Here is a 26,263-nt window from a genome sequence, read left to right as displayed (position 1 = left end):
TCGGGTCCAACACAAATGGACACGAAGGCCAACATTCTCCCCCCACTTGAAAAAATGAAGTACATCTTTGCTAGGATGAAGGCTCATCGCCTGCCTTGGAGGGCTTGGTAATACAATTTCTCTTATGGTAGGGGTCACTAGGTTTCTGTTTGGTCCTTGAGATATGGAAGGGATAAAATGGGACCCTTCCTACCCGTAGCCAAAGAGGATTTAGGTCCCCATTGGTTTTTGCCTTTTCTTTAGTGGCAAGAGCTTCCTTTTCCTTCAGCAATTCTGTGGATAAATGTATCCAATTGCCAAACAGGCATTCACCCTCAAAGGCCATTAATTCCAGCTGACCAACATTCACTGACCAACATTTAAGCCTTAAAATGCTTATCATGTGAACCAACATGAGGCCCAGGCAGGAAAGCTGCTTAAGAGAATCTCCTAATCCACCCACACATAAAAGTAACGCCTGCGGAAAGCCATCCAAGTGCTACCACACAGAAGAAACTCCCTAAAGGACACCATTTATTCATAAGCACCCTTTTTATTCATGAGCTTAGCTTAGATTAATACGACCTGACAAACCCCCATGGTAGTAGTTATGGGCTGCCTGGCCACCCTACCATGAAAAAGGACACCTCGAAGAGAGATTTAAACTTAACTGCAGGGTCCTTTAAACACCAGAAAATTGTCCATTAGAACCACAAGGGCCTTGTTCTGATAAGACAGAGTGAGTTCCACTGCCGGGACTTGGAATATCTTGCTAAAGCTCTCCTCTACTGGGTAATGTTGCACAAACTGCTTAGGAGATGCAAAAGCCTTGTCCAGGCGTGCCCAGTCCTCTTACTGTACTTCCTCAGTATGACTTAGCTGGTTATGGAGCCTTCCAAGACCCTAAACCAGTCACCTTAGGTCCAGGTAATTCTGACTGCAACAATTAAGTTTTTTTCAAACCCCCATGGTGAGGATTCCAACTGTAGTCTTCTGGGCCTGGAAGATGCCAGAAGTATGAGCCACTTTCAGTGGGAACTTTCAGTGGGGCAGATGACAGTACCTTTCTGCACTGCGCTTTTTCAGCTTTTTCCTCTAGCTCCAGGAGTGGTGGTGGAGAAAAGTCACAGGCCAACACTTAGCTGAAGTGACCTGGAGCATCTGTGGCCTCCTTGCCTCATATCTTTCCAGATCTGTCAACTGCTCCAAATTAGTGGATGTGGAAGAGGAAAATTCCTCCTTCGTCACAAATGCACTAGAGGAAGGGGTTCCCAAAGGCGTAAGGGGAAAACCTGAAACCAACTTGGACCCCAAGCCATGTTTGCTGTGCTTGTGGAGGAAAGCCCATCTTTATTGTCAAGTAACCCACACCTCAAAGCTTGTGGTCCCCATTACCCCCCAGCCCCACCGTGTGTAATGTCTGTCATTGCATACTGTGCAGGGATACCTCAGGTAGTCATGACCTATACTGGATGCAGTGACCCCACTGTGTCCTACCACCTGGAGGTCCCAAGGCCAAGTTAGCTGCCAGTGTTGGTCTGTTGAAGGGAGCTCTCCTAAGTGCGCCTGATGTGGCCAGTGTCCCAGATGAATCACCAAGAAGATGGTGTTGCGTATGTATAGGGCTGACCAAACACACATAGTAGGTACAGGGTTGCCAATAAAGGTGCAAAGGTCCCAGAGGCAAAATGGTGCTAATTTCAGTTTGGGTACTGAATCCAGCCACTCAGGTTGAGGTCAGGCTTACCCATGTAGGTAATCTTGAACAGGGCTCCATCACAGTGGACCTGTACAGCACCCCACAAGCTATCTCACTCTGCAGCATTACAAACCCCCACGATTGCCTTCTGTGGGATTCAGTACCAGGAGACTTCACTACAGGCCCTTAAAGTCTTCTACAGGGTCCAGGTACAGCCCCTCTCAGTACCAATTGCAACTAGGCGACCAATCTGGATAGAAGTTGATACTACTAGCCTCAAGGCCAGTACACAAGCCTTGTTAGAGGATCACAAAAAGGAAAAAAAGAGTAACTATTACTCAAATCAAAAAGAGAGCGGTCATACTGGAAGTGGAAGGGATTATTCGGAACTGGATTTCAGCTTTACTATTACACTGGATAATAGTAAAGATGAAATCCAATCACCTGGAAGTGGAGCTTAACCCAGTGGTCTAAGAATTAACCAATTTTTGTTATGTACAATAAGTAAAATGTACATTAATTGTAAACACAACATAACATAAAAGTGTCCCCGTGCAGCAATCCCTACCTAAATATAGAGCTAGATAGTGCTAATCATGTGTTCCACTTACATAAAATAAGCAAATAATAAAAAAGTGCAGCACTCTATAATCATATACATTGTATCAACCAATCCAAATAAAGTGTGCACCCCACCTTACCAAAGGTCGGTTACAAAATCAAAACAATTACAAATAACAAAGTGTCTGTGTAAAAAGTCCAAAATAAATTCTTACAAAGGTAAATTAATAACCACACATTTTCTTCAGTGCTGAAATCCAGATGCTCAAGATCCCACACCTCCTCTTCCACACTGTGTGCAATTATTATGCTCACCCAGATCTACATTATAGGAGATCACATACTGTCATATCCTGGCCAATAATGATTCTCTGCTCCTCCAATTATCCAGAATAGATTGCACCTAATACCTGGGTTTTCTCAAGGAGAAACACCTTTTACCTCAATATAACAGACCCAATCTAATGCTCTCCGTATGGCTTTATTAAAAAGAAGAACTTAAAAATATACCAAATGATAACCTTTGCCGGCAACCAGATTTAGTGGTGTGTTTGGCATGCAATGTGAGATGTCAGCAATCTCCCTTCCCTCCAGCCAAGGTCACTGTCATGTCTGTGTGTTCATGTCCCACAAGATTACATTTGTTTTTGTTTTGTTTTTTTTACTTATATTAAGCTTACATTTTATCATATTTAATAAGAGGGTTTTTCAATATAAACATAAATCAAGCTCTGCCACACATAGGTATCACAGACAGTAAATAGGTGTGATTTAGGGTAGCTTGCAAGAAAGTGGCCCTCACAAGGTAAATACTTGGTAAATATTGGATATCTAAGATTTATGTAGGTATGAGAATCTCTGGATAAGGCCCCTTTCACACTTGTGCGACTTGTCTTATGACTTAGTACTACAAAGTCTCATGACGAGTCCTAACCCATGATTTCCAATGAGTACCATTCATATCTGTGCAACTTCAAGTCGCAGCGACTTCAAAGTAGTCCCTGCACTACTTTGGTTCCGACTTTGACACGGCTTGAGGTCTATAGACCTCAAGATTACACAGCCATTGCTTCAAGTCGTGTTAAATGTGCGGCAAAATCACACGACTTTCAGGTTGCACAAGTGTGAAAGGGCCCTAAGAGAAATATAAGTGCCAAATATTTGATATGGGTTATTGTATAGTGATGCTGTCCTAATAAAGGCCTTTACCGTATATGTCAGTTGGACTAGTATATAACACTGTAACAAGTATGACGAGGCAGTGTGACTTGTGCATTGTTCCTTTTCGGTTTTGGGTGTTCCCAGGTTGCTTTGGCAGTGCACGTGCTTCTTTTTTTAAAGCATCCCTAAGGCTTTGTGTTTTTTTTAACTCACCTCATATATGTAGTCAAATAGCTCCAAGATAGTCAGGATACTGGCTCCTATGAAAAGTCCCATTTGACCCCCAATGTCACCTGTGGGAAGAGGTGGCACAGTGTCACCGATAGTGCTTGATAAACATGTCACACACTGCAGCTAATCCTCACACCAGTATATGAAAAGTACAGAGGATGTTAAAGGTGGTCATACATTGGATCAGACTATCACATGACACATTTTTTTTTGACAGAACTGACAATCTAATGGGGTGTACACACGGTCGGACTTTACGGCTACAAAAGTCCGACAGCCCGTCCGACAAACTTTCAACGGACTTTTGGCGGACTTTCTAACGAACGGACTTGCCTACATACGATCACACAAAAGTCCGGCGGATGCGTACGTGATGACGTACACCGGACTAAAATAAGGAAGTTGATAGCCAGTAACCAATAGCTGCCCTAGCGTGGGTTTTTGTCCGTCGGACTAGCATAACAGACGAGCGGATTTCTGGGTCCGGCGGAGTTACGACGTAAAGATTTGAAGCATGTTCCAAATCTAAAGTTCGTTAGATTTGCGACTGGAAAATTCCGCTGAAAGTCCGGGGAAGCCCACACACACGATAGGACTGTCCACCGGATTTGGTCCGTCGGCGTCCGTTGGACTTTTGTAACGGAAAAGTCCGACCGTGTGTACGCCCCATAACAATTTATTGGGAGTAACATCACAATTTTAGGTATCTTCAGAGGACTTAGCATGCTCAGCAAATTTTGTCTAGGATTCTAACTTTTGTTGATAGCCCAGTAGTGTGCTATTCTGACTCACATGTGAATTCTCAGACAAATTCCAATCAATTCCAATCCCAAACCTGACTGATCAAGTCAATCTACCATCAACAGTTATGCCGCGTACACACGATCGGAAATTCGACTAGCAAAAAAGACCGATGAGAGCTTTTGGTCGGAAAATGCGACCATGTGTATGCTCCATCAGACTTTTGCTGGCGGAATTACCGCCAGCAAAAGATTGAGAGCAGGTTCTCAATTTTTCGGTCGTAAAAAATTCCTATCCGAAAATGCAATCGTCTGTACAAATTCCGACGCGCAAAATTCATACGCATGCTTAGAAACAATTCGACGCATGCTCGGAAGCATTGAACTTCATTTTCTTGGCTCAAGTTTGTGATAGGGTGCAATGATCAGCTTGGTTGGTTTTGCAGATTAGAACATCATGTTGTGTATATGGCCAAAATTGATGGTGAATCATCTAAGAGGCACATCTGCTATTTAGTGTATGTTAATGAACATATAAGGGTGTAATTTGTTAATTTCTGCGCATGTTTAAAGTATATGTCTGGGCACAATAAAATAAACATTTTTAGTACATCTCTGCAACACATGCACATCTCCTTATGTTTAATCACTTTAAAATGGCTGTATAGAAAAATACCTAGTGATCCTACCAGTAATCCCATTGGGCTCCCAACTTATTGTGCACTGAAATAGTCTATCAGAATTGGGTGGGGTTACAAACACTGCTTGGAGATTTCAGAGGCAGCATGGTCAGCTCACTACAGGGTGTTAAGTGCTCAACGCGGAGTTTAGCAGCGTTTAGCGGTTTAAAGTGTACATTGAAAAATGAGCAGAGGGGAATGTTTTTTTAAAGAAAAAAGCAAATGCCCATAAACTCTCATAAACGTTTGTGCAATACCAGCCACTATGAGCTTTTTTTTTTTTGCCAGGGGTTCTGCCATTTTTTTTCCTGCCCCTAGCTTAGCACTCCAAAAAGCAGTGCTCTGCTCCACACCTGTGCTACAGCTGGCCTCCACAGCTGGCCTAAAGGTGCCTTCATTATAAAATTGACTATTAGGGTCAAGTTCCTATTAAAGCAGCTTAAAATGAATGCTGAACTGTCAATTCACCATCAGTGCGGCACTCAGGTGACGATTGAGCCGTTAAAAGGTGATATTGTGCAGCTCAGATGTCACTAGTGCTTCTTATTGTTTAAAGGTCACCCTGTGATCCATCCCTCTTTAAAATGCGGACAGCAAAGGGAGTTAACTGTGTGTATGCCGCTTCAGTTCATCGGGCATATAATTCTATTAACCTCAGAAGGCCCCTTACCCTACAGACAATAAACATACAGTGGGGACGGAAAGTATTCAGAACCCCTTAGATTTTTCACTCTTTGTTATATTGCAGCCATTAGCTAAAATCATTTCAGTTATTTTTTTTTCCTCATTAATGTACGCACAGCACCCCATATTGACAGAAAAAAACAGAATTGTTGACATTTTTGCAAATTTATTTAAAAAGAAAAACTGAAATATCACATGGTCCTAAGTATTCAGACCCTTTGCTCAGTATTTAGTAGAAGCACCCTTTTGATCTAATACAGCTATGAGTCTTTTTGGGAAAGATGCAACAAGATGTCATTCCTCCTTGCAGATCCTCTCCAGTTCTCTCAGGTTGGATGGTAAACGTTGGTGGACAGCCATTTTTAGGTCTCTCCAGAGATGCTCAATTGGGTTTAAGTCAGGGCTCTGGCTGGGCCATTAAAGAACAGTCACAGAGTTGTTGTGAAGCCACTCCTTCGTTATTTTAGCTGTGTGCTTAGGGTCATTGTCTTGTTGGAAGGTAAACCTTCGGCCCAGTCTGAGGTCCTGAGCACTCTGGAGAAGTCCAGGATATCCCTGTACTTGGCTGCATTCATCTTTTCCTCGATTGCAACCAGTCGTCCTGTCCCTGCAGCTGAAAAACACCCCCACAGCATGATGCTGCCACCACCATGCTTCACTGTTGGGGCTGTATCGGACAGGTGATGAGCAGTGCCTGGTTTTATCCACACATATCGCTTAGAATTAAGGCCAAAAAGTTCTATCTTGGTCTAATCGGACCAGAGAATCTTATTTCTCACCATCTTTATTTATTTATTTCAGGTACTTATATAGCGCCGTCAATTTAGGCAGCACTGTACATATACATTGTACATTCACATCAGTCCCTACCCTCAAGGAGCTTACAATCTAAGGTCCCTAACTCACATTCATACATACTAGGGACAATTTAGACATGATCCAATTAACCTACCAGCATGTCTTTTGGAGTATCTTGGAGTCCTTTATGTTTTTTTAGCAAACTCCATGAGGGCTTTCATGTGTCTTGCACTGAGGAGAGGCTTCTGTCGGGCCACCCTGCCATAAAGCCCCGACTGGTGGAGGGCTGCAGTGATGGTTGACTTTCTACAACTTTCTCCCATCTCCCGACTGCATCTCTGGAGCTCAGCCACAGTGAACTTTGGGTTCTTCTTTACCTCTCTCACCAAGGCTCATCTCCCCCGATAGCTCAGTTTGGCCGGACGGCCAGCTCTAGGAAGGGTTCTGGTTGTCCAAAACATCTTCCATTTAAGGATTATGGAGGCCACTGTGCTCTTAGGAACCTTAAGTGCAACAGAATTTTTTTGTAACCTTGGTCAGATCTGTGCCTTGCCACAAGGCAGTTCCTTTGACCTCATGATTCTCATTTGCTCTGACATGCACTGTGAGCTGTAAGGTCTTATATAGACAGGTGTGTGGCTTTCCTAATCAAGTCCAATCAGTATAATCAAACATAGCTGGACACAAATGAAGGTGTAGAACCATCTCAAGGATGATCAGAAGAAATGGACAGCACCTGAGTTAAATATGAGTGTCACAGCAAAGGGTCTGAATACTTAGGACCATGTGATATTTCAGTTTTTCTTTTTTATTAAATTTGCAAAAATGTCAACAATTCTGTGTTTTTCTGTCAATATGGGGTGCTGTGGAGGAAAAAGAGGAAAAAAAATGAACTTAAATGATTTTAGAAAATGGCTGCAATATAACAAAGAGTCTGAATACTTTCCGTCCCCACTGTATATTCTGTTGCTCACTACTGAGGAGGAGATTATGGGAGAAGTTTAGGAGCCAGCTATGCTGGATATCCCTTGAGTCCTGGCGTGGGGCTTACAAGCGCTGATTGACCCTGCTTAGATGGGGGTCGCATTCCTAGAGGTGAGCCTATACCCATTGGTGAGGTGATTCGCTGGTGGTTTGGACATTCATTGCTCTTAAGTTTTTCATAAATTTAACATTCACTTGTGGGACATTCATTTGTTTTAATATATGGAATTTTTTGCTTTATATTACATGGATATTTATCATGCATGTGTTTTGATCTACATTGATTGTTTTGATATATGCAATTTTTCATGACTTAGTGCTGCACTTTCTTTATTAAGTACATATACGCTTTGTTTCTTGCTGCAAGTATATCACAGGGTTGGGGGTGGCAGAAAAAAAAAAAGAAGATCAATTTGATGCAGGAAAAATATTTTTCCTCCATTAGTGGTGTCACCTAATGCATACTTTTTAGCTCACTCAATTGTTTTCATTGTTTCCTTCTTCCCTGAGGACTCTATTGGTTTGTTAATAGTTGGTTAAATAAAATCTTTATGGAGCCCTACTTGGCCTTATTCTAGAGTAATATAGATGAAAGGCATGTCAAGCTGCGATAATAACGTTCTGTGCTGGAAGAGAATATATTTAAGATGAAACAACATAGTGTCCTAACAAATAAATCTAGCCAGATAGTTCAAGACATTAGAGCATCTAAACCCCATTTCCTGCTCTCAGCAGGCCCTTCAGTTTCTATTATACAGAGCAGGGCCGCATTTCAGGAAGGCAGTGCCTGCAACCGTGATCTTTCATACTGACCTACGCTAGAGCTCTCTAAGTAATTACATGAAAGTGGCCACATATACTGTATGTAGTCATTATATTACATGGTCACAAGGCAAATGCTTAAAAAAAAAAAAAAAAAAGTCACATTGATTACAAGCTTATCATTTTAAGTGAGGAAGCGCATACTCACCAAGCAACCCAGCCACTTCATAAGCTTTTTTCTGCTCGATTGTTTCATAATTCAAAGCTTCAAAGAAAACATCCAGGACAAGAATATTCTCCCTGTTTAGAGGAGAAACAAATAAAGAAGAATACGTCTGTAAAGGCTTATTTGCACAACTGTATGAAAATTACGCAAGATCTTGGCGGCAGAAAGATCCTGCAGTAAATTCTTTCCTTACTGTTTATGCATGTAATGTTTACATACATACAGAATATCTGGTCATGGCCGATATGTAATCAGTAGCACTGCCTCCACTGATCACATACTGTTGATCTTTACATATCGGCACTGAATAAGTCATTTATGCCACACCACATAAATGGCTCATTCAGGTCCAACATGTAAATGTCAGTAGTGTGTAAGCGCTGGCTACACATTGTTGATACTTCTATGTCATATCTAAGCAACAGCAGCAGCCAATATGGTCCATGTATGCATTTGAACATTAGCACAAATGCTTCCATGCGTACCAGTGCAAAAACCATGCAAATTATGGCCCTGGATGCAATTGTGTGAATGTCCCTCTAGAGTTCTATACTGCTACATACAAAACTACACGCTGTATGCATCTTTACATATAACAATCCTGTAAATGAGCCCTAAGGGGTCTACCCACTCAAAAGTAATTCCTGTATATACTGAGGACTCATCTGCAAAATCTGCTCCAGCCCAGCTTGGACGGTTCCCATATGTCCTATTTCATTCTCCATACTAAAAAATAAAATCCAAAACTGGAGACTGGAACCTCACTTCAAGAGTGCAAAATTCATGTGAGAAACTGGTAAATAGTTTAAAGCTGGCAATACACTAGGGATGAGCCGAACAACCCTCGATTAGGTTCGCAGCAGAACAGGCAAAAAATTTGTTCGAACACGCGAACGCTGTTAAACTCTATGGGACACGAACATGAAAATCAAAAGTGCTAATTTTAAATGCTTAAAAAGTCATAAAAAAAAGCCATAAAAAGTGTTTGGGGACCCGGCTCCTGCCCCAGGGGACATGTATCAGTGCAAAAAAAAGTTTTAAAAACGGCTGTTTTTTCGGGAGCAGTGATTTTAATAATGCTTAAAGTGAAACAATAAAAATGAAATATTTCTTTAAATATTGTGCCTGGGGGGTGTCTATAGTATGCCTGTAAAGTGGCGCAGTTTTCCCGTGTTTAGAACAATACCACAGCAAAATTACATTTCTAAAGGAAAAAAAGTAATTTAGAACTGCTCTTGGCTGTAATGTATTGTCGGGTCCTGGCAATATAGATGAAAATCATTGAAAAAAACGGCATGCCCCCCCCCCCACCAGGCCCTTTTGGTCTGGTATGGATGTTAAGGGGAACCCTGCACCCAAATTTAAAAAAAAAATGGCGTGGGTGTCCCCCAGGCACTATATACTCTGAACAGCAATATACATACTATACGGCCTGCTTTATATACTCTGCAGAAAATTGGGCCTTAGGTGTTGGTGGTACCAGAACACTGTAAGCCCTCACAGTTACTCTTGATGAGCACAGGAACCGGCCCTGCCTTGAAATCTTATGTCAAAAATTGTAATTACATGCCCCTGTTAAACGGGGGCAGAAAAATTTGGCCTTGGGTGGTGGTGGTGCCCTAAACCAAAAATATTATTGGAAGCTAGCATCATCAAGATTGAGGAGGAATAAGGATAGTCACTCAGCATAAGCAGTCATCAAGGGATCCCACTTACATAGAAAATTCAATCAGTTACATCAGCATCAGGTGCTTGATAGCTGTTGATCCATGACTGATTCATTTTTTATGAATGTAAGCCTATCAACGGAGTCTGTGGACAGGTGCACTCTATGATCCATTACAAACCCTCTAGCAGCACTGAATGTGCATTCAGAAAGAACGCTGGATGCAGGACAGGCCAGTAGCTCAATTTCATATTGAGCAAGTTCTGGCCAGTGGTCCATCCTCAAGACCCAATAAACCCAGTGGATGCTCTGTTGGAAAGGTCTCCAAGTCTGCTCTTGCCCCTAGATATTCCTGCACCATGTAAAGCAGACGCTGGCGATGGTTGCTTGATCCGATCAGACCTTGAACCCGATGTTCGAGTTGAACGTATGTTCGACCCAAACATCGAGCTCATCCCTACAATACACATAAAGACGTCTCTCATTCAGCCCAGCGAGCTAAACAGTGTGGATGGATGAAACCCTGGATAGTGGCTATTGTATTCTGACAGCTGGCACCCTTCGACTGTCAGAATATCCAAACAATGACAGCAGTTAATTGGCTGCAGTCACTGTTAGACCAACTTTTTTCTGCTCGGCTACTATGTTGATGGGGGAATTGAGCACTATTCTTTCCTTTCATCTGTAATAGAAAAAAAAGGAAATTGCATGCTCTATGGCCTGCCTAATGCAAACAAATATCTTCTGTATTAAATAAGGAGTTGTGTAGTCATCGTTGTGTTTATTTGTCCTGGTCAACCCACTGTCTTTGTTCTTAATTAGATTAAAACAGTGCTCAGTAACTGTGACCTAGCAGATGTTATAGAAGCACAATACTCAGCATTCCCTCAGTATTTCGGGGGACAGCAGCCATGCAATCCTCATTTACATTTATTGAGACACAGCATTAATTTGCTCTTGTACATACGTAATGTACTTCTCCGACTTGTTGAATTTCTTTTCTAAATACTTGGCAGATGTCTTGCTGGGAATTTTCACCATGGACAGCTCCTTGTTGTATCTAGTAAGATTACAGGGCATTGTACACATGCAAAACCCTCCATCCTTCTCTGTCAGTAAACCTGCAAAGGACAGGACAACAGAGATTACAACAGACTTTTACGCTCAATTTGTATATAGGCTTATCTAGTGGCATGTAGATACCTTAACGCAAGGAATATATTGGTGGAAATGTCCCTCAAAGATGTGTTGTGTACATATTGATATTCTTCATACCACACAGAGCAAAGTATGTCATATTTTAAATTATGCATAGCAAAAGAAAATATTTATCATTCTTAGCTACAGAGTATAAATCTTGAGTTATGTAAAATGTAAGCCCACAGAAGCAATGTTTTAAAGCAGCACTGTTATCATCCTTGCAAAATGCCTTCTCTCAAAAAGACACATTCTGGTACTTATGTTAATTGTATTGGGAATACAATTATTTATTTTTAATAAATATATAACCAAGTTATTTGTTTAACCAGCCTGAAGTCCAGCTTTTAAACTGGAAAAACATAAAAGCTCAGCAGTGCTTTCGGGAGCATAGACTGACCAGGTCATACCTAGGCATTCACTTTCTTGTTTTAGGTGAAGGCTAAAGTCTTAGAAGGATGTGATTTGGATAGGAGGTGAGGTGTCTTTGGGGAGCTCCTATGTTGGGGAGGGATGCAGAGCTGCAGGAAGAGCGGTGTTACATCGATGTTGATAAACCAGGGAGGGCAGGATTGGGTAATAGAGGAGAAGAAAAGGTGAAAGAGCAAGGGTCTAGAGAAACCACTGCTGGAGGCAGAATTCCCCAGTGACAAAACACTGAGTTAAAGTGTTACTAAACCCACAACAGGAAAATCAGTCTGTATATGCAGCATAGCATGCTTGTTATACTCACTGTGGAACTTAAGGGGTTAATCATCTGCATTGTGTAAAAAGACTGTTTCATCCTGTATGCACAGATCCTTCCCTTCTTGCACTGTCTATCCTTGGAAAGCCAGCTAACACACAGGCAGTAGCCAACCTGCACATGCTCAGTTGTGTCTTTTATGCTGGAGAGAACATTTACTTGTTCTCAGAGCTAGCCAGGTCACATGATATTGGCATCACTCATGTGGGCGTGTATAGAGGCTGAAGTGGAAATCTCCTCCTACCTGAACTCAGCACTGGAGAAATAATAATATTTTATTGTAAAAAGAAGATTTATATTCTGTGGGCACTGTGGGGGTGGGCAGATGAACTATTTTCATATTACTGGGTTTAGTAACACTTTAAGCTCTATCCTGAACAGGAATGTGTACTGTCAAAACAAACTACAGTTTAGCTTTTATAATAATAAAGCCTAAATGTAGTTAAAATATAAAACAAAAATTAGCAGAAGAGACATGGCTTGCTATTAATGCGCTGTGTCCCTTGTGCTGCTGGCTCCTGATTTATGAAAATTTTCCTCCATCGATCCCACCTGCACTGCCGTAATTCCCTGGTGCAGCAAGGGTTGATAGAACTGATGGCGCTTTCATCTGCACTCATCAAGAGTGCCTGACTATGCCATACCTTTCCTCCCAGCTCAACCATTCATAGAAGCCATTTCTACAGCTTCTCTAAATGAAACAGAATTTATGAATGGACAGGCGGATGGCTGAAAGGTCTGCCCCCTCCATTCGTATATCATGTTTCATTGATAAAAGTTCCAGCTTCTATGAATGATGGAGCTGGGTCGAAATGGAGAGTATAATCTGGAACTCTTAAAGTGGTTGTAAACGCTGTTACACAACTTTTACCTACAGGTAAGCCTATAATAAGGGCCGCTGGTGCCGTTTCTTCAGGACTCGTGACATCATCGTGGCTCCGGGCAATCAGAGCACCTGAGCCGCGAACCCGGAAGTAGCTCCGGTGGAAGATGTCGGCCGCGTACTCGGAGTGCCGATGACAATTCAGGGCATCGGTTTGAGGTAAGTATTTCATAATGAACTAGGATGCGATGCACACTAGCTCAATATGCCTTTGTCCTGCAGGGTTTGCAGTCATATTGATCGGAAACTCCATTTAGGCCTCACCTGCCGCTGTTGTTCTGGGACTATAAAAAAAAAGATTTTTTTTTTAAACAGAAGAAAAGAGAGGGTCCCCTCAGTGTGGAGAACTTAACCATGGCGATCGCTGTTTAATTTTTTCAGGCTCAGTTGATCAGCATCAGGGGCGTAACTACCACCATAGCGACCCATGCGGGCGCTATGGGGCCCGCAGCCGAGTGGGGCCCAGTGAGGATAAGAGCCGGCACAGTCTCCCAGCCAGGGGAAGAGAGAGGAAAGGAAGAGGCGAGCTGTCCGTATCAGCAGAGAGCTGAATTGCCCGATGTAAGAGCTTTCATTAGAACTTCCAGTGTTCCCGGGGCTCACGTCACATAGCTCCACCTTTTGGCCCGGTGGCTTTGATAGACAGAACTCTGATCCAATGCGGGACATGTGACATCATCAAAGGCGTCGGGCCAAGAGGTGGGGCTATGTGACGATGAGCCCCGGGAAGACAGGAAATTCAAATGAAAGCTATTACAGCGAGCAATCCCACTCTCTGCTGATCCGGGTGGCTTGCCTCTTCCTCTGCATAGGTGAGGCTGTATGGGGCACAGGCAGACCAGACTGTATTGGGCACAGGTCACGCTGTATGGGGCACAGGTCACGCTGTATTGGGCACAGGTCACGCTGTATTGGGCACAGGTCACGCTGCATTGGGCACAGGTCACGCTGCATTGGGCACAGGTCACGCTGTATGTGGCACAGGTCATGCTGCGTTGACACTAAGGCAGCTGTGGGGGGGGGGGGGGGCTGTTTGCAGGGGGGCCCCATACAACATTTTGCTATGGGGCCCTGCTATTTCTAGTTACGCCCCTGATCAGCATCTTAAGATTTTTCCTCTTTTGCGAAGAAATTCTTTATAATTCTCCAGTTTTTACACATACTTTAAATGGAAGTAATTACTTTTATATGGTGATGACAGGTTAATAAAGTAAACAGCATTTTCTCTGTCATAAAATGAATTTCTAAAATATTAGTAAAATGTACAATGATGATAGGATGTGTAAATTATGTTTCATTTTCCAGCCCAGACCAAAGAATCTGTAGATTGGGAGATAATAAAGGATGGATATCTCACTATTTATTGAATGATCTGCTATAATTAGACTCTCAGATGCAGCGAGGAAGAAACAAGCAAATAATTAAAACGGTTAAATGAGGAAAAAATGCTGATTTGAGACAAAAACAATTACACCCTATTAAAAAGATGTTTCAAAATAATAAACATCAAAAAAATTTGGTCCAATTTGCATAACAGGCTGAAATGAATGATGGCAAGATGTGTTAATGAGTAGGCGCACGTAATCAGGTTTCTTGTGAGTTCTGGATATTAACAATGCTAAGAGATTTGCTGTTCTTAGTCAGTGTGGAACACTGATTTAATCAAATGTCTGTTTTTAGACGAGATGTGGGTATTGTCTTTATCTGTTTTTATTAGCTTAGATCTACAATTCTGCATATAATAATCCTCCATTCGCCATGTAAAACAATGTAACATAGACAAAACTTCACAAATCCTGTCTGTTTCTCTAGTGATATAACAGGCCTCCTCCTGTATACCTATATTTGTCTATAAGTTGCCTATATGGGAGAGACTGGTTATATCAGGGTGGTTCTCACTGAAGGCCAGTGGTGGCCCATCCATTAGGGGCGCCAGGCTCCGCCCCCTCTATTCACGATACCCCCTACATGAATAATTGATAGATTCATGCATTTATCCATGGCCGCTGCGGCTACCCCCTATCCATGCATCGGGCCCCCTTCAGGATGCTAGGCGCCTGAATTACAGCGGTGGGGGTGTTTTTTTGAAGAACTTGATTAGAGCCATATGCTCTAATAGGCTTTGAAATAGGGTGGGCTCGGAGCACAGAGCATTGCGCCATGAGCCCTCCCAGGTGTTACAACAGTGAATGAATATTAGCTGTTGTAACACTGATCCTCAATCTGGCCAATCAGAAGCAGGTCTGAGACCCGTTTTCCAATTGGCCAAAAAGAGAAGACTCCTGATTGGCCACCGAGGTGGGAGGAAACAGATGCCACCGATGCCCGTGGAGAGCAGAGGAAGGGAAAGCTGTTGCCGCCTCCAAGCAAGGAATGCTGCCGATGAAGTGCTGCATAGATGGGGTAAGCACACGAGACCCGCCGACCGTCACTGATGCTGTTCACCGCTCCCCCTCCCCCCAAAAAAAAAAATTACCACTGGCCGTCACTGCTGAAGCCATGATATAAAACGCAATGGAAACCAATAGAAAACACTCTCATCCTGCAAGATGTGCAGAGATATTTTGGGGAGAAGATTCTCTCATCTGAGAGAATAACAGATTTGCAACCCTAGCCTACATTCAGAGTAACCAAAGCAAAGATGTCCGCAGAGAAATGTTTGGATTTCCTCCCTCTTTGGTACTGCTTTTGCTTTAATGCTAATTAAGAGGCTTGCGTAAAAATAATCAATCTTTATACGTAAAAGCCAATCTAAGCTCAAATTTTAGATCTATTTTATCTAAAAGAAGTCTGTCACAGGAGAACCATGGAGGCTGCCATTGCTAATTTCCCCTTTGAAAATTCTACTTTACCCGAGTGATATGCCAACAATCTGGCAAGAGTTTGTAGGGACCGGCTGCCCTCTACTGTCTTGCCTGCAAATACTGTATACTATGTATGCACTTCCATCTCTGAGTTGTTGGGTAAAAAACCCAAAGGAGAAAGTGGAGAGAGACTGAGAAAGTCTGAGACACATGTTCTGTCCATGAGAGCGTTGTGGCTGAACACAGAGCAGAATGCAGGGATTACTAGGCAAGTGCTCCTAGATTTAATAGTTTATTATTATTGCCTATAGCTTCTGGCTGTATATACCCAAAGACTGATGACAGAAGCATTTCTCTCTTATTGAGGTCATCTCACATGCATAGGTCTGTGTTACTGTGTGTGTGTAGTGATCACTTTCCAGTATACTAGTAGGTGAACCTGTTTATTGCAATATAGTTTATATGCAGCTCCTGTTATTTTAGTTAACCCTGTCCCTTCTGGTCTGGGATTCTATAGCTAGGTTTAGCTTAGGGCTTAATAACCAGCATAGGCTATAGCCAGGTTAGGCACCTGAGGGTCACTTCTGATAGTTAGAGGTCTGGTTGCATGACAGATTAGAAAAATACTAGGGACCAAAGTACAGAACAGATTCTGAGTTCCAATATCACACCATGCTACTAGAGAGCATATATGTTCCAAGCTGGTTGGATGATCCCCATCATCACTGGTCATGTCTTCAGGTCTTCGACACTAAGACGGATGCCGCATCATGATCATCTATGGGGTCTCTGTAACTGAACTTTGCTGCAACATTCATCTGGAGGTCTCTAATAACTATAAATCCCCATGTATAGGTGCACAATTCCACCAGGACACCTAAGGAGCCCTTTGTTGATAATACTTGTTTATACATTCGATGTATGTACTATTATTATTCTTTTTTATATATATATATATATATATATATATATATATATATAAAGCTTGTATTATTTCCATTCTGGTGTGTATCAGTATAATTACAGTTATTGTTATATCCTGGTTGCAGTAGTTCTTCTATTCCCACATACTTTGATTTCTAATTAATTTCTCAGGAAGGGAATATCCTCTGATTACAGAGGCCTAGTCCCAGATGGAGGCACTGCCAACTTTATTATCAAACCAAACTCTTCCACTTAGCAAAGGTTCTTGCTCACCTACAGCCCCCACTCCCCAAAAGAGGGCTACACATATACAATTCCAATTGCTTTTCACTTCCTGCAGCTAGATGCCCTTTTTATATGAAGGCTCCCCTAACACATGCATGTTTATTACTAGTTTCCTTGCTAAAAAAAATGCTTAAACAGGTTTCCATCGGGAACCCTGTTATTTTTATTATACAGGATTTATATAGTACCAACAGTCAGCACTTTACAATAAAAAAGAGAGACAATACAGTTATAATACAATAAAATACAAGAGGATTAAGAGGGCCCTGCTCAGAAGAGCTTACAATCTAATAGGGTGGGGCAGGTGGTACAAAAGGTTGTAACTGTGGGGAATGAGTTGATGGACGTGGAGGCGTGATAGGCTTCTCTGAAGAAATTAGTTTTCAGGGATCGCCTGAAGGTAGCAAGAGTAGGGGATAGCCAGACAGGTTGAGGTAGCGAGTTCCACAGGATGGTAGAGGCTCTGGAGAAATCCTGGAGAAGAGCATGGGAGGAGGAGATGAGGGAGCTTGAGAGTAGGAGGTCTTGAGGAGCGGAGAGGACAGTTTGGAGACAAGCTTGGTGATGTAGCTGGGGGTGGAGTTGTGAATGGCTTTATATGTTGTGGTTAGTATTTTGAATATAATTCACTGCGCAATTGGGAGCCAGTGTAGGGATTGGAGGAAAGGGTTGGCAGACACTGAACGGTTGGTAAGGTAGATAAGCCTGGCAGCAGCATTCATGATAGACTGAAGAGGGGATGGAGAGGCAGGCCAACGGGAAGAAAGTTGCAATAGTCAAGGCGAGAGATAAAAAGGGACCCTGTTAAACCATATTGTTGACCTTGCCTTCAAAAAATGTATGTCTCCCAGCTCTCATGATGATTTAGTACTTTGAAAAACTTACTCAGAAAAGTGTGCAACAAGTGAAATGAGTACTCCTGGTCTGCATACCTGTTCCAGGTCAGTGACACGGCACTGAAGTCACTAAATTGGCCTCAGAGACGGGCAACTAGCATGACAGTATAACTAAAATCAAACAATTTTTTTTTTCAGTTTTGGATAGAGTGGAAAGGGATTAGAATGCTTGTTAGATTTTATTGCTGTCTGTGCCCCCATTAGGGAGATTCACCCTATGTGTTATGTTTACCATTATTATTGAAAGTGAAAGAGAATCCCAAATGTTGGGCTGTCCCCAGAAAAGCAAAGCAGTTCCAATAGGGACACTAGTCCCAGTGACCTGGGGGTCCCCAATTAATTCCCCTAATTTTCTTGGATTTCCTCACGTCCTGTTTGGCTATGGGACAGGAAGTAAAGGGACATTTTCTTAATGAGACACAGATGGCCAAAAAATATCTGACAGGGGTTATAACTCTCTATCCAAATAAAATAAAATAAATCATAAAGTCTAACTTGAAATAGTAATAAAAACACGCAGTTCTGCTGTGCATTAAAAGTTATTCTGTAAAACACTAAACTGATCTGATGAATTGAAACGTCTAAACCCATCAGAAGTACCTGTGTCACACATCACTGGATCAAATCCTTTATTGTAAAAGGCAGACATCACTGCTTTCTGGTTAAGTCATGTTTTATATTCATGACAACAATACGTTCCATTAAAAAAGCAATACTATTACTGTACACATGCTGTAGTTTACCTACATGTATGTTACCTAGAAGAATGTAAATACAGCAGGGGCTACTCTTAAAGTTAGCATATTCCAGAGATAACAAATACATTGAGGGTTGATTTACTAAAGGCAAATAAGCTGTTCATTGTACGGGGAAGTTGCATTTTGCAAGAGAATTTTCCCCAGAGCTTAGTGAATGTGATGGAGTTTCACTTTCGAAATAATACCCAATCACGTGTGAGGAAAATGAAAAGCAACATTTTTGCTTGCACATGATTGAATGATGGAAGCCAGAAGAACTTCAACCTCATTCACCAACTCTGGGGTAAATTCTTTTGCAAAGTGCAACTTCCCCTGCAAAGTGAACAGCCTATTTGCCTTTAGTAAAAGAACCACATTTTGTTTGGCAGAGCTGAATGTGTCTTTTACAGGGAATGTGGCATTCACTGCAGATATTGCGAAGGATTTGCTGGTTTGTCTCCAAACAATAATTAAGGTGGTAAACTCACTTAGCGCTGGTTCTGCACATTCTTTATACTGCTCGGGGGTACAGAATGGAGCATCACCTGAAAGCAAAGATCATATATCAGAAAAAGCGTAATAAATACAGAAACATAACTGTGCTGTGTTATCACTCAGAAATTATTGTTCAATATAGTCGTTTTTAAGGTTCTGCGCTAATCTATAGCATCCTGCCAGCTTTTATCTGTCTTGTAGAATCTATAAAGTAAACTAAATGTCTGATTTGATGGTGTGGTTGGTTTAGTGCAGTGATATCTACCACCCCACAGAGTAAAGATACTTTAGTGCCAACCCACTAGAGTTATTTTAGCAGCCCTTCTAACCAAGTACAAATAGCTAAAATCATTTTTATTTCCTCTCTTCCACCACAGATTTGTGTAAGTGTGGATCTAATAATCAACATGCTACGTTATATTATTAGTGCTGTAGCTAACACAGTTGGTGTTTCTTGCAGATCACAAAGTTTTGAGCAGAGCTGTACTGGACTTGTGAGAGGTCCAGACACCACATTCTAGATTTGAGTAACCAATTCCAGAGAACATTATATAACCAGGGGACTTTAAAGGTGCCAAGTTCATCAAAATGTATACAATTATATATGGTATTAAAACTACAGAAAGTGCTTAGAGATGAACAGTAGCACAAGGTAATGTTCATACAGGTAAACCTATACAGTACATTCCCATATCTGCCTTTAACCATCCACTGATGCAGAAAAAATATACTTATAATGCTGAACAGAATGCTCTGTATATTCAACCGTAGCTAACAAACACAGTAAGATAGGCATAGCAATCAACGTATTTCTCAGATTCTAATCTGCTTCATCAGGACATATGGGAGAACTTCTCAAATGATGCAGTAACATTGACACTAGTTTTTTATACAGTTTGAATATATAAGCATCTTACTATTACTTGACCAAGGTGTTATTCTGTTTGTTGGAAATTTCACATTAATTTCTTTGGAGGGCTGGTATATCCCAACAATGATTAGAATTTTTGGCACCTATTCATACGGATAACAGGTTATTAGGTACTTAAATCCTAATAGTGGTGCGTAGATAAGTATATACATTTTTCAGACACCTGGAGGACTGTACTTGGCGTTTGATGACTCTTGGACCCACTTTTTTTTTATCCTGAGATAATACATAAGTCTTATTGGACAAATAAGAACTACAGTGCCTTGAAAAAGTATTCATACCCCTTGACATTTTCCACATTTTGTCATGTTACAACCAAAAATGTAAATGTATTTTATTGGGATTTTATGTGATAGACCAACACAAAGTGGCACATAATTGTGAAATGGAAGGAAAATGAGAAATGATTTTCAAAATTTTTACAATTAAATATCTGAAAAGTGCGGTGTGCATTCAGCCCCCCTTACTCTGATACCCCTAACTAAAACCTAGTGGAACCCATTGCCTTCAGAAGTCACCTAATTAGTAAATAGATTTCATCTGTATGTAAATTAATCTCAGTATAAAAACAGCTGTTCTGTGAAGCAGTCAGAGTTTTTTTAGAGAACCTTAGTGAAAGAACAGCATCATGAAGGCCAAGGAACACACCAGACAGGTCAGGGATAAAGTTGTGGAGAGGTTTAAAGCAGGGTTAGGTTATAAAAAAAATATCCCAAGCTTTGAACATCTCATGGAGCACTGTACAATCCATCATTCGAAAATGGAAAGAGTATGGCACATTTGCAAACCTACCAAGACATGTCCACCTAAACTGACAGGCCGGGCAAGGAGAATATTAATCAGAGAAGCAGCCAAGAGGCCCATGGTAACTCTGGAGGAGCTGCAGAGATCCACAGCTCAGGTGGGAGAATCTGTCCACAGGACAACTATTAGTTGTGCACTCCACAAATCTGGTCTTTATGGAAGAGTGGCAAGAAGAAAGACATTGTTGAAAGAAAGCCATAAGAAGTCCTGTTTGCAGTTTGCGAGAAGCCATGTGGGGGACACAGCAAACATGTGGAAGAAGGTGCTCTGGTCAGATGAGACCAAAATTGAACTTTTTGGCTTAAAAGCAAAACGCTATGTGTGGCGGAAAACTAACACTGCTTATCACCCTGAACACACCATCCCTACTGTGAAACATGGTGGTGGCAGCATCATGTAGTGGGGATGCTTTTCTTCAGCAGGGAAGCTGGTCAGAGGTAATGGGAAGATGGATGGAGCCAAATATAGGGCAATCTTAGAAGAAAACCTGTTCAAGTCTGCAAAAGACTTGAGACTGGGACGGAGGTTCACCTTCCAGCTGGACAATGACCCTACACATACAGCCAGAGCTACAATGGAATGGTTTAGATCAAAGCATATTCATGTGTTAGAATGCCCTAGTCAAAGTCCAGACCTAAATCCAATTGAGAATCTGTGGCAAGACATGAAAATTGCTGTTCACAGGCACTCTCCATCCAATCTGACAGAACTTCTGAAGAATGGGCAAAAATTTCACTCTAAATGTGCAAAGCTGGTAGAGACATCCCCAAAAAGACTTGCAGCTGTAATTGCAGTAAAAGGTGGTTCTACAAAGTATTGACTCAGGGGGGCTGAATACAAATGCACACCACACTTTTCACATATTTATTTGTAAAAAATTTTAAAAACTATTTATCGTTTTCCTCCCACTTCTTTTATGTGCCACCATTGTGTTGGTCTATCACAAAAATTCCAATAAAATACATTTATGTTTTTGGTTGTAACATGACAAAATGTGGAAAATGTCAAGGGGTATGAATACTTTTTCAAGACACTGTATGTCTTATTGGTATTGCTTGTTGAAATATGAATATATTCAAATTGTCAACTATCTTTTCTAATTTTACTGCATCATTTGGCATGTTCTCACATATTTCCTGATAATACAGATTGGAATTTGAGAAACATTTTAATTGCTCTCCCCATCTCACTGAGTTTATCAGCTACAGTGGAACGTACAGAATGTTCTGTTCAGCATTATAAGAATATTTTTACTGCACCAGTGAACGGTTAAGGGTAGATATATGGGGATGAGTACTATATACTTACCTGTATGAATACTGTTGTGCACTACTGTTCATCTCTGAGCATGTTTTACACAATTTTTGATTTATTGCCTTGCCACTTATAACTCCCTCTTGTTAAATTCTACAAATATAAAATATAGTCCACTTATACCGCAAGTTTTTTAGTGAGAATATTTGGAACAATACCCATCCTGGTTCAGTTTATTAGTAAACAAGAAAAAAAAATATTAAGTTTGTCCCTTAGAAAAAAGTACCTACAGTAGCTGTCCGTTACACCAAACTTGTGTCTCCTTTCCGACCTCTACCACTAGCCTTTCCTGTAGTATTACATAACAGTAACACACCTTTTGTCAGCATTGTTATACATGTTTTGTTGTAACACATCCAACCAAACACACAAACACACAGCCTAGAAATCAGAGTAATGTGACTATAACGTTCCAGGGTTACTATAGGTGGGGAATTTTAAGACTTTTAATAGGAAATTCTTTATGGATGCATTACATTTCCTATTGCTGAAATCAGGCATGCATCCATTGCATAATGCAACATTTAAATTGTCTTACCGTATATACTCGAGTATAAGCCGACCCGAATGTAAACCGAGGCACCTAATTTTACCACAAAAAACTGGGAAAACTTTTTGACTCGAGTATAAGCCTAGGGTGAGAAATGCACAGCTACTGTAAGTGGAAAAGAGGGTCAACAATGCCCATTTGCAGCCTCACTGTGCCCATTTGCAGCCTCACTGTGCCCATTTGCAGCCATAGGTCCCCTGAACTTCAAACTCAGTAGTTAAAGGTTCCTAGATGCCCCCTAGCTGCAGCCAAAATTTGGGGTCTCTGGACTCAAAGAGTCACGAAATGATATTGCTGCAGCTGGGCACAGTTGACTGATTTTGGGGAACTGTATCTCAGGGCCACTTGGTGCTAGGAACCCCAATTGTGGTGTGCAAACCCAGTGGAACTAGCACTACAATATATCCAAAGCTGGGGTTCCTAGCACCAAGTGGCCCCGAGATTTGGGGCCCCAAAGTCGGTTCAGAAAATGTCAAGCACTTTTCTGCAGCAGAGATTGACATTTTCCAAACTGATTTTGGAGCCACTTGGTGCTAGGAACCCCAGCTTTGGATATGTTGTAGTGCTTGTTCCACTGGGGTTTTTTGGGGTTTTTTTGGGGTTCCTAGTACCAAGTGGCCCCAAGATACGGGGCCCCAAAATTGGCTCTGAAAATGTCATTCTCTGCTGCAGAAAAGTGCTTGACTCGAGTATAAGCCGAGGGGGGCATTTTCAGCACAAAAAAATGTGCTCAAAAACTCGGCTTATACTCGAGTATATACGGTAATACAATGTCTCTGCATCTGTTTACATCAGTTTTTTTTTTTTTATCAATTAAAGATTCTTCAGCTTTTGTGGGGCTGAATATAAGGCAGGCGTTAACAGTGTATATAGCACGGGGTCAGCTAGTGAATGGTTAATGCTTGTTTTGTGCAGCAGGGAGTTTACAAGGATTGCAAACCAAATACAATATCAGTAAAAAGTACAGTTCAAAAGGAAGAACAACCTATTTCCAGCAGATTCAATTGGCAAAATTCGATTTTTTTTTTTTTTTTTTTTAGAGGCACAGCTTCTTCGCAATCAGAGTAAGGAGCAATTAATGCAATAAGTCAAATTTTTGCTGTCTGAGTCTGCACTTGTATGTGGCCGACAACAGCTATAGAGTGATCTGTTTCTTGTAGATGTCTTTGAATAATGTACATCAATTTCTGTAATTATGGCATCTAATGTTAGAGAAAATGATTTTTCAACTTGCACGACCAATCAATCAATATAAAGTACAGGTTCTCTTCAGAGAAAAAGTAACAGAACACAAAATAATGCCATAAACAGGTAATAGAGCTCTTCCTTTAATAACTGAAAGGCAGACATTGTCTCTGTACTGGAATAAGGTGCGGAGGTCTAGTAATGCCTCACCTGGCATGTGCACCATTTTGCAGTTGCAGTTCTCTACAATGTATCTGGTTTCACAGTCGATCCTACAAGCTGAGATACTGTATACTGGGAAAAAGTCCGAGCCAAGATCGGAGAAGCGGCAATTGCCCCAAGGTGAGGGGAGATATGCAAGCTAAGAGGAGGGAGAGGCAGCGATCGAAGAAAAGAGTATGGGAGGTAAGGTAGTAGATGAGATGATGACAGGGAAAAGGGAGACAATGAAAAATAAGAAAACAGAGAATTAGTCAGAAACCACATGGTGGATATCACCGTCAGCACATATTATGTTTGCTTTCTAACCAGTTATTGCCCTAAACTGAACTAGAGAAACATAATTCTTAACTGCCACAAAGTTAACATTCAGTAGTATAGACTTTCATGGTGAAATTCAGCCAAGGTTACATTCTTTTTTTGGATGCACCCATCTTCTGCTCTGCTTCTTCAGCCACCCTTGCCTGCAGTAATATCAAGGAATAATTACATTTTACTAAATGGACACAAATTTAAATTGGAACTAAGCCCATCAGTTTAACAGTTAAAAAAAAAACAGCATTCCTTGAATGCCAGGAATGGAACTATCTGTCCAATTTCCTAGTGCTCTCAACTAAACTGTCCAATAAGGATGAGCACAGGCGTGCTCGCAAATCCATGTGCCCGTGCCCACCAGGAAGCTGACACTACGCAGCGCTAATCATAGGTAGTGAGATATTTCCCGATCTGCGGCTGTACAGATCGGGAAATGTCTCCCTACCTGTGATCAGTGCTGCGTAGTGTCAGCTTCCTGGCGAGCGCGGGCACGTGGAGTTGCGAACGCGCCTCAGCTGATCCTTACTGTCAAACCATCAAATGGCTGATGTCAAACCTGATCACATATGCAGCCAGCATCATGGCAGTTGCAAATCAAACAGAGGCTGAGATGGAAGCTTCCTTGGCTAAAAAGGAGAGGAGGTTTTAGTTCTGCTTTAAAGTAGAAGCAGCGAATTTGCATCTACATGCTGCAGTTTAGTGTGTTTTTAAAGAGAAACTATGAGGGGCCGTTCACATTGATGCATATAAGTTACAATGTGTGTTGCTGTTATTGGGCCCTTCAAGTTAACTATAAAATTGAACTTGCGGTCATTGTAAATTTTGGTAAACCCTTATGCCGCGTACACAGGACCGGTTTTGCCGTCGGAATAAACTCCGAAGGTTTCTCAGACGGAACTCCGATGGAATTCCATTCAAGCGGTCTTGCCTACACACGGTCAAACCAAAGTCCGACCGTCCAGAACGCGGTGACGTACAATACTTATGATGGGACTAGAAAAAGGAAGTTCAATAGCCAGTAGCCAATAACTTCCGTCTCGTACTTGCTTCAGAGCATGCGTCGTTTTTGGCCCGTCGGAACAGCATACAGAAGATCGGTTTTCCCGATAGGAATTGGTTCCGTCGGAAATATTTAGAACATGTTCCATTTCTAGGTCCGTCAGGATTTTCGGAAAAAAAAAAAGGCCTACACACGATCGGAATAGACGATGAAATGCTTCCGTCTGACTTCCGTCGGACATTCTGCTTGTGTGTACGCGGCTTTCGTATGCAAGCATGAAAACTACCTATAACATGTACTGTGGGTTGTATGTAAAAAAGGTCACGTTTCTTAGTGGGGTGAACCTTTGAAGAAATGTGATGGCACTCAAACAGTCTTATTGGGAGGATTTGTGGCTTCAGGAAAGACAATATAATTTATACAGCATATCAAATTTGTGTTTTTTATTTTCAGTTTTATTACTACTATCTAGCCACCAGCATTTGATATATTTTTTTTTGGTAAAAGTATAAACTGTTTTAGTGAGCATAATAATCGTTTAACTGCAAAGAAATTTGCTGGAAACAAAATTTGCTCTAGTCTGAGAGTGGATCCATTATAGCTACTGCAGAATAATTAGTGTTCCATCACAGGCTGTTATTCTGACAGGAGTTCCACAAAGAATAAACAGTGAGAAGGCCTGATGACAGGCTTGAGCCCAGGCTGTGGAAATGATTTAGAATAGCAGAAGAAAATACACCTGATGTTAATGGAGCTGTATTGAAAATGCAGTAAAGTATGTAACACACAGTTCATGGCCCATCCGGAA

The 26,263-nt window shown here is 41.5% G+C and overlaps 1 protein-coding gene across 2 annotated transcripts in view; it reads right to left on the bottom strand.

The window, feature by feature from the left end:
- Positions 1-26,263, bottom strand: part of ASIC2 (acid sensing ion channel subunit 2) — a 1,118,261-nt gene that overhangs the window by 26,879 nt on the left and 1,065,119 nt on the right. For both annotated transcript variants that reach the window (XM_073607638.1, XM_073607637.1), the window contains exons 4-8: positions 24,132-24,282; positions 19,131-19,187; positions 11,139-11,292; positions 8,488-8,579; positions 3,614-3,693 (exon numbers count right to left, since the gene is read on the bottom strand). In XM_073607638.1, the coding sequence (XP_073463739.1) occupies positions 3,614-3,693; positions 8,488-8,579; positions 11,139-11,292; positions 19,131-19,187; positions 24,132-24,282 (534 nt within the window). The remainder of the gene's footprint in view (positions 1-3,613; positions 3,694-8,487; positions 8,580-11,138; positions 11,293-19,130; positions 19,188-24,131; positions 24,283-26,263) is intronic.

Source organism: Aquarana catesbeiana, linkage group LG12 (assembly GCF_042186555.1).
Source record: "Aquarana catesbeiana isolate 2022-GZ linkage group LG12, ASM4218655v1, whole genome shotgun sequence".
In the NCBI taxonomy this organism is placed as follows: domain Eukaryota; kingdom Metazoa; phylum Chordata; class Amphibia; order Anura; family Ranidae; genus Aquarana; species Aquarana catesbeiana.
The sequence above is the reverse complement of the archived record's forward strand: the minus strand, read 5'-3'. Positions and strand labels throughout refer to the sequence as shown.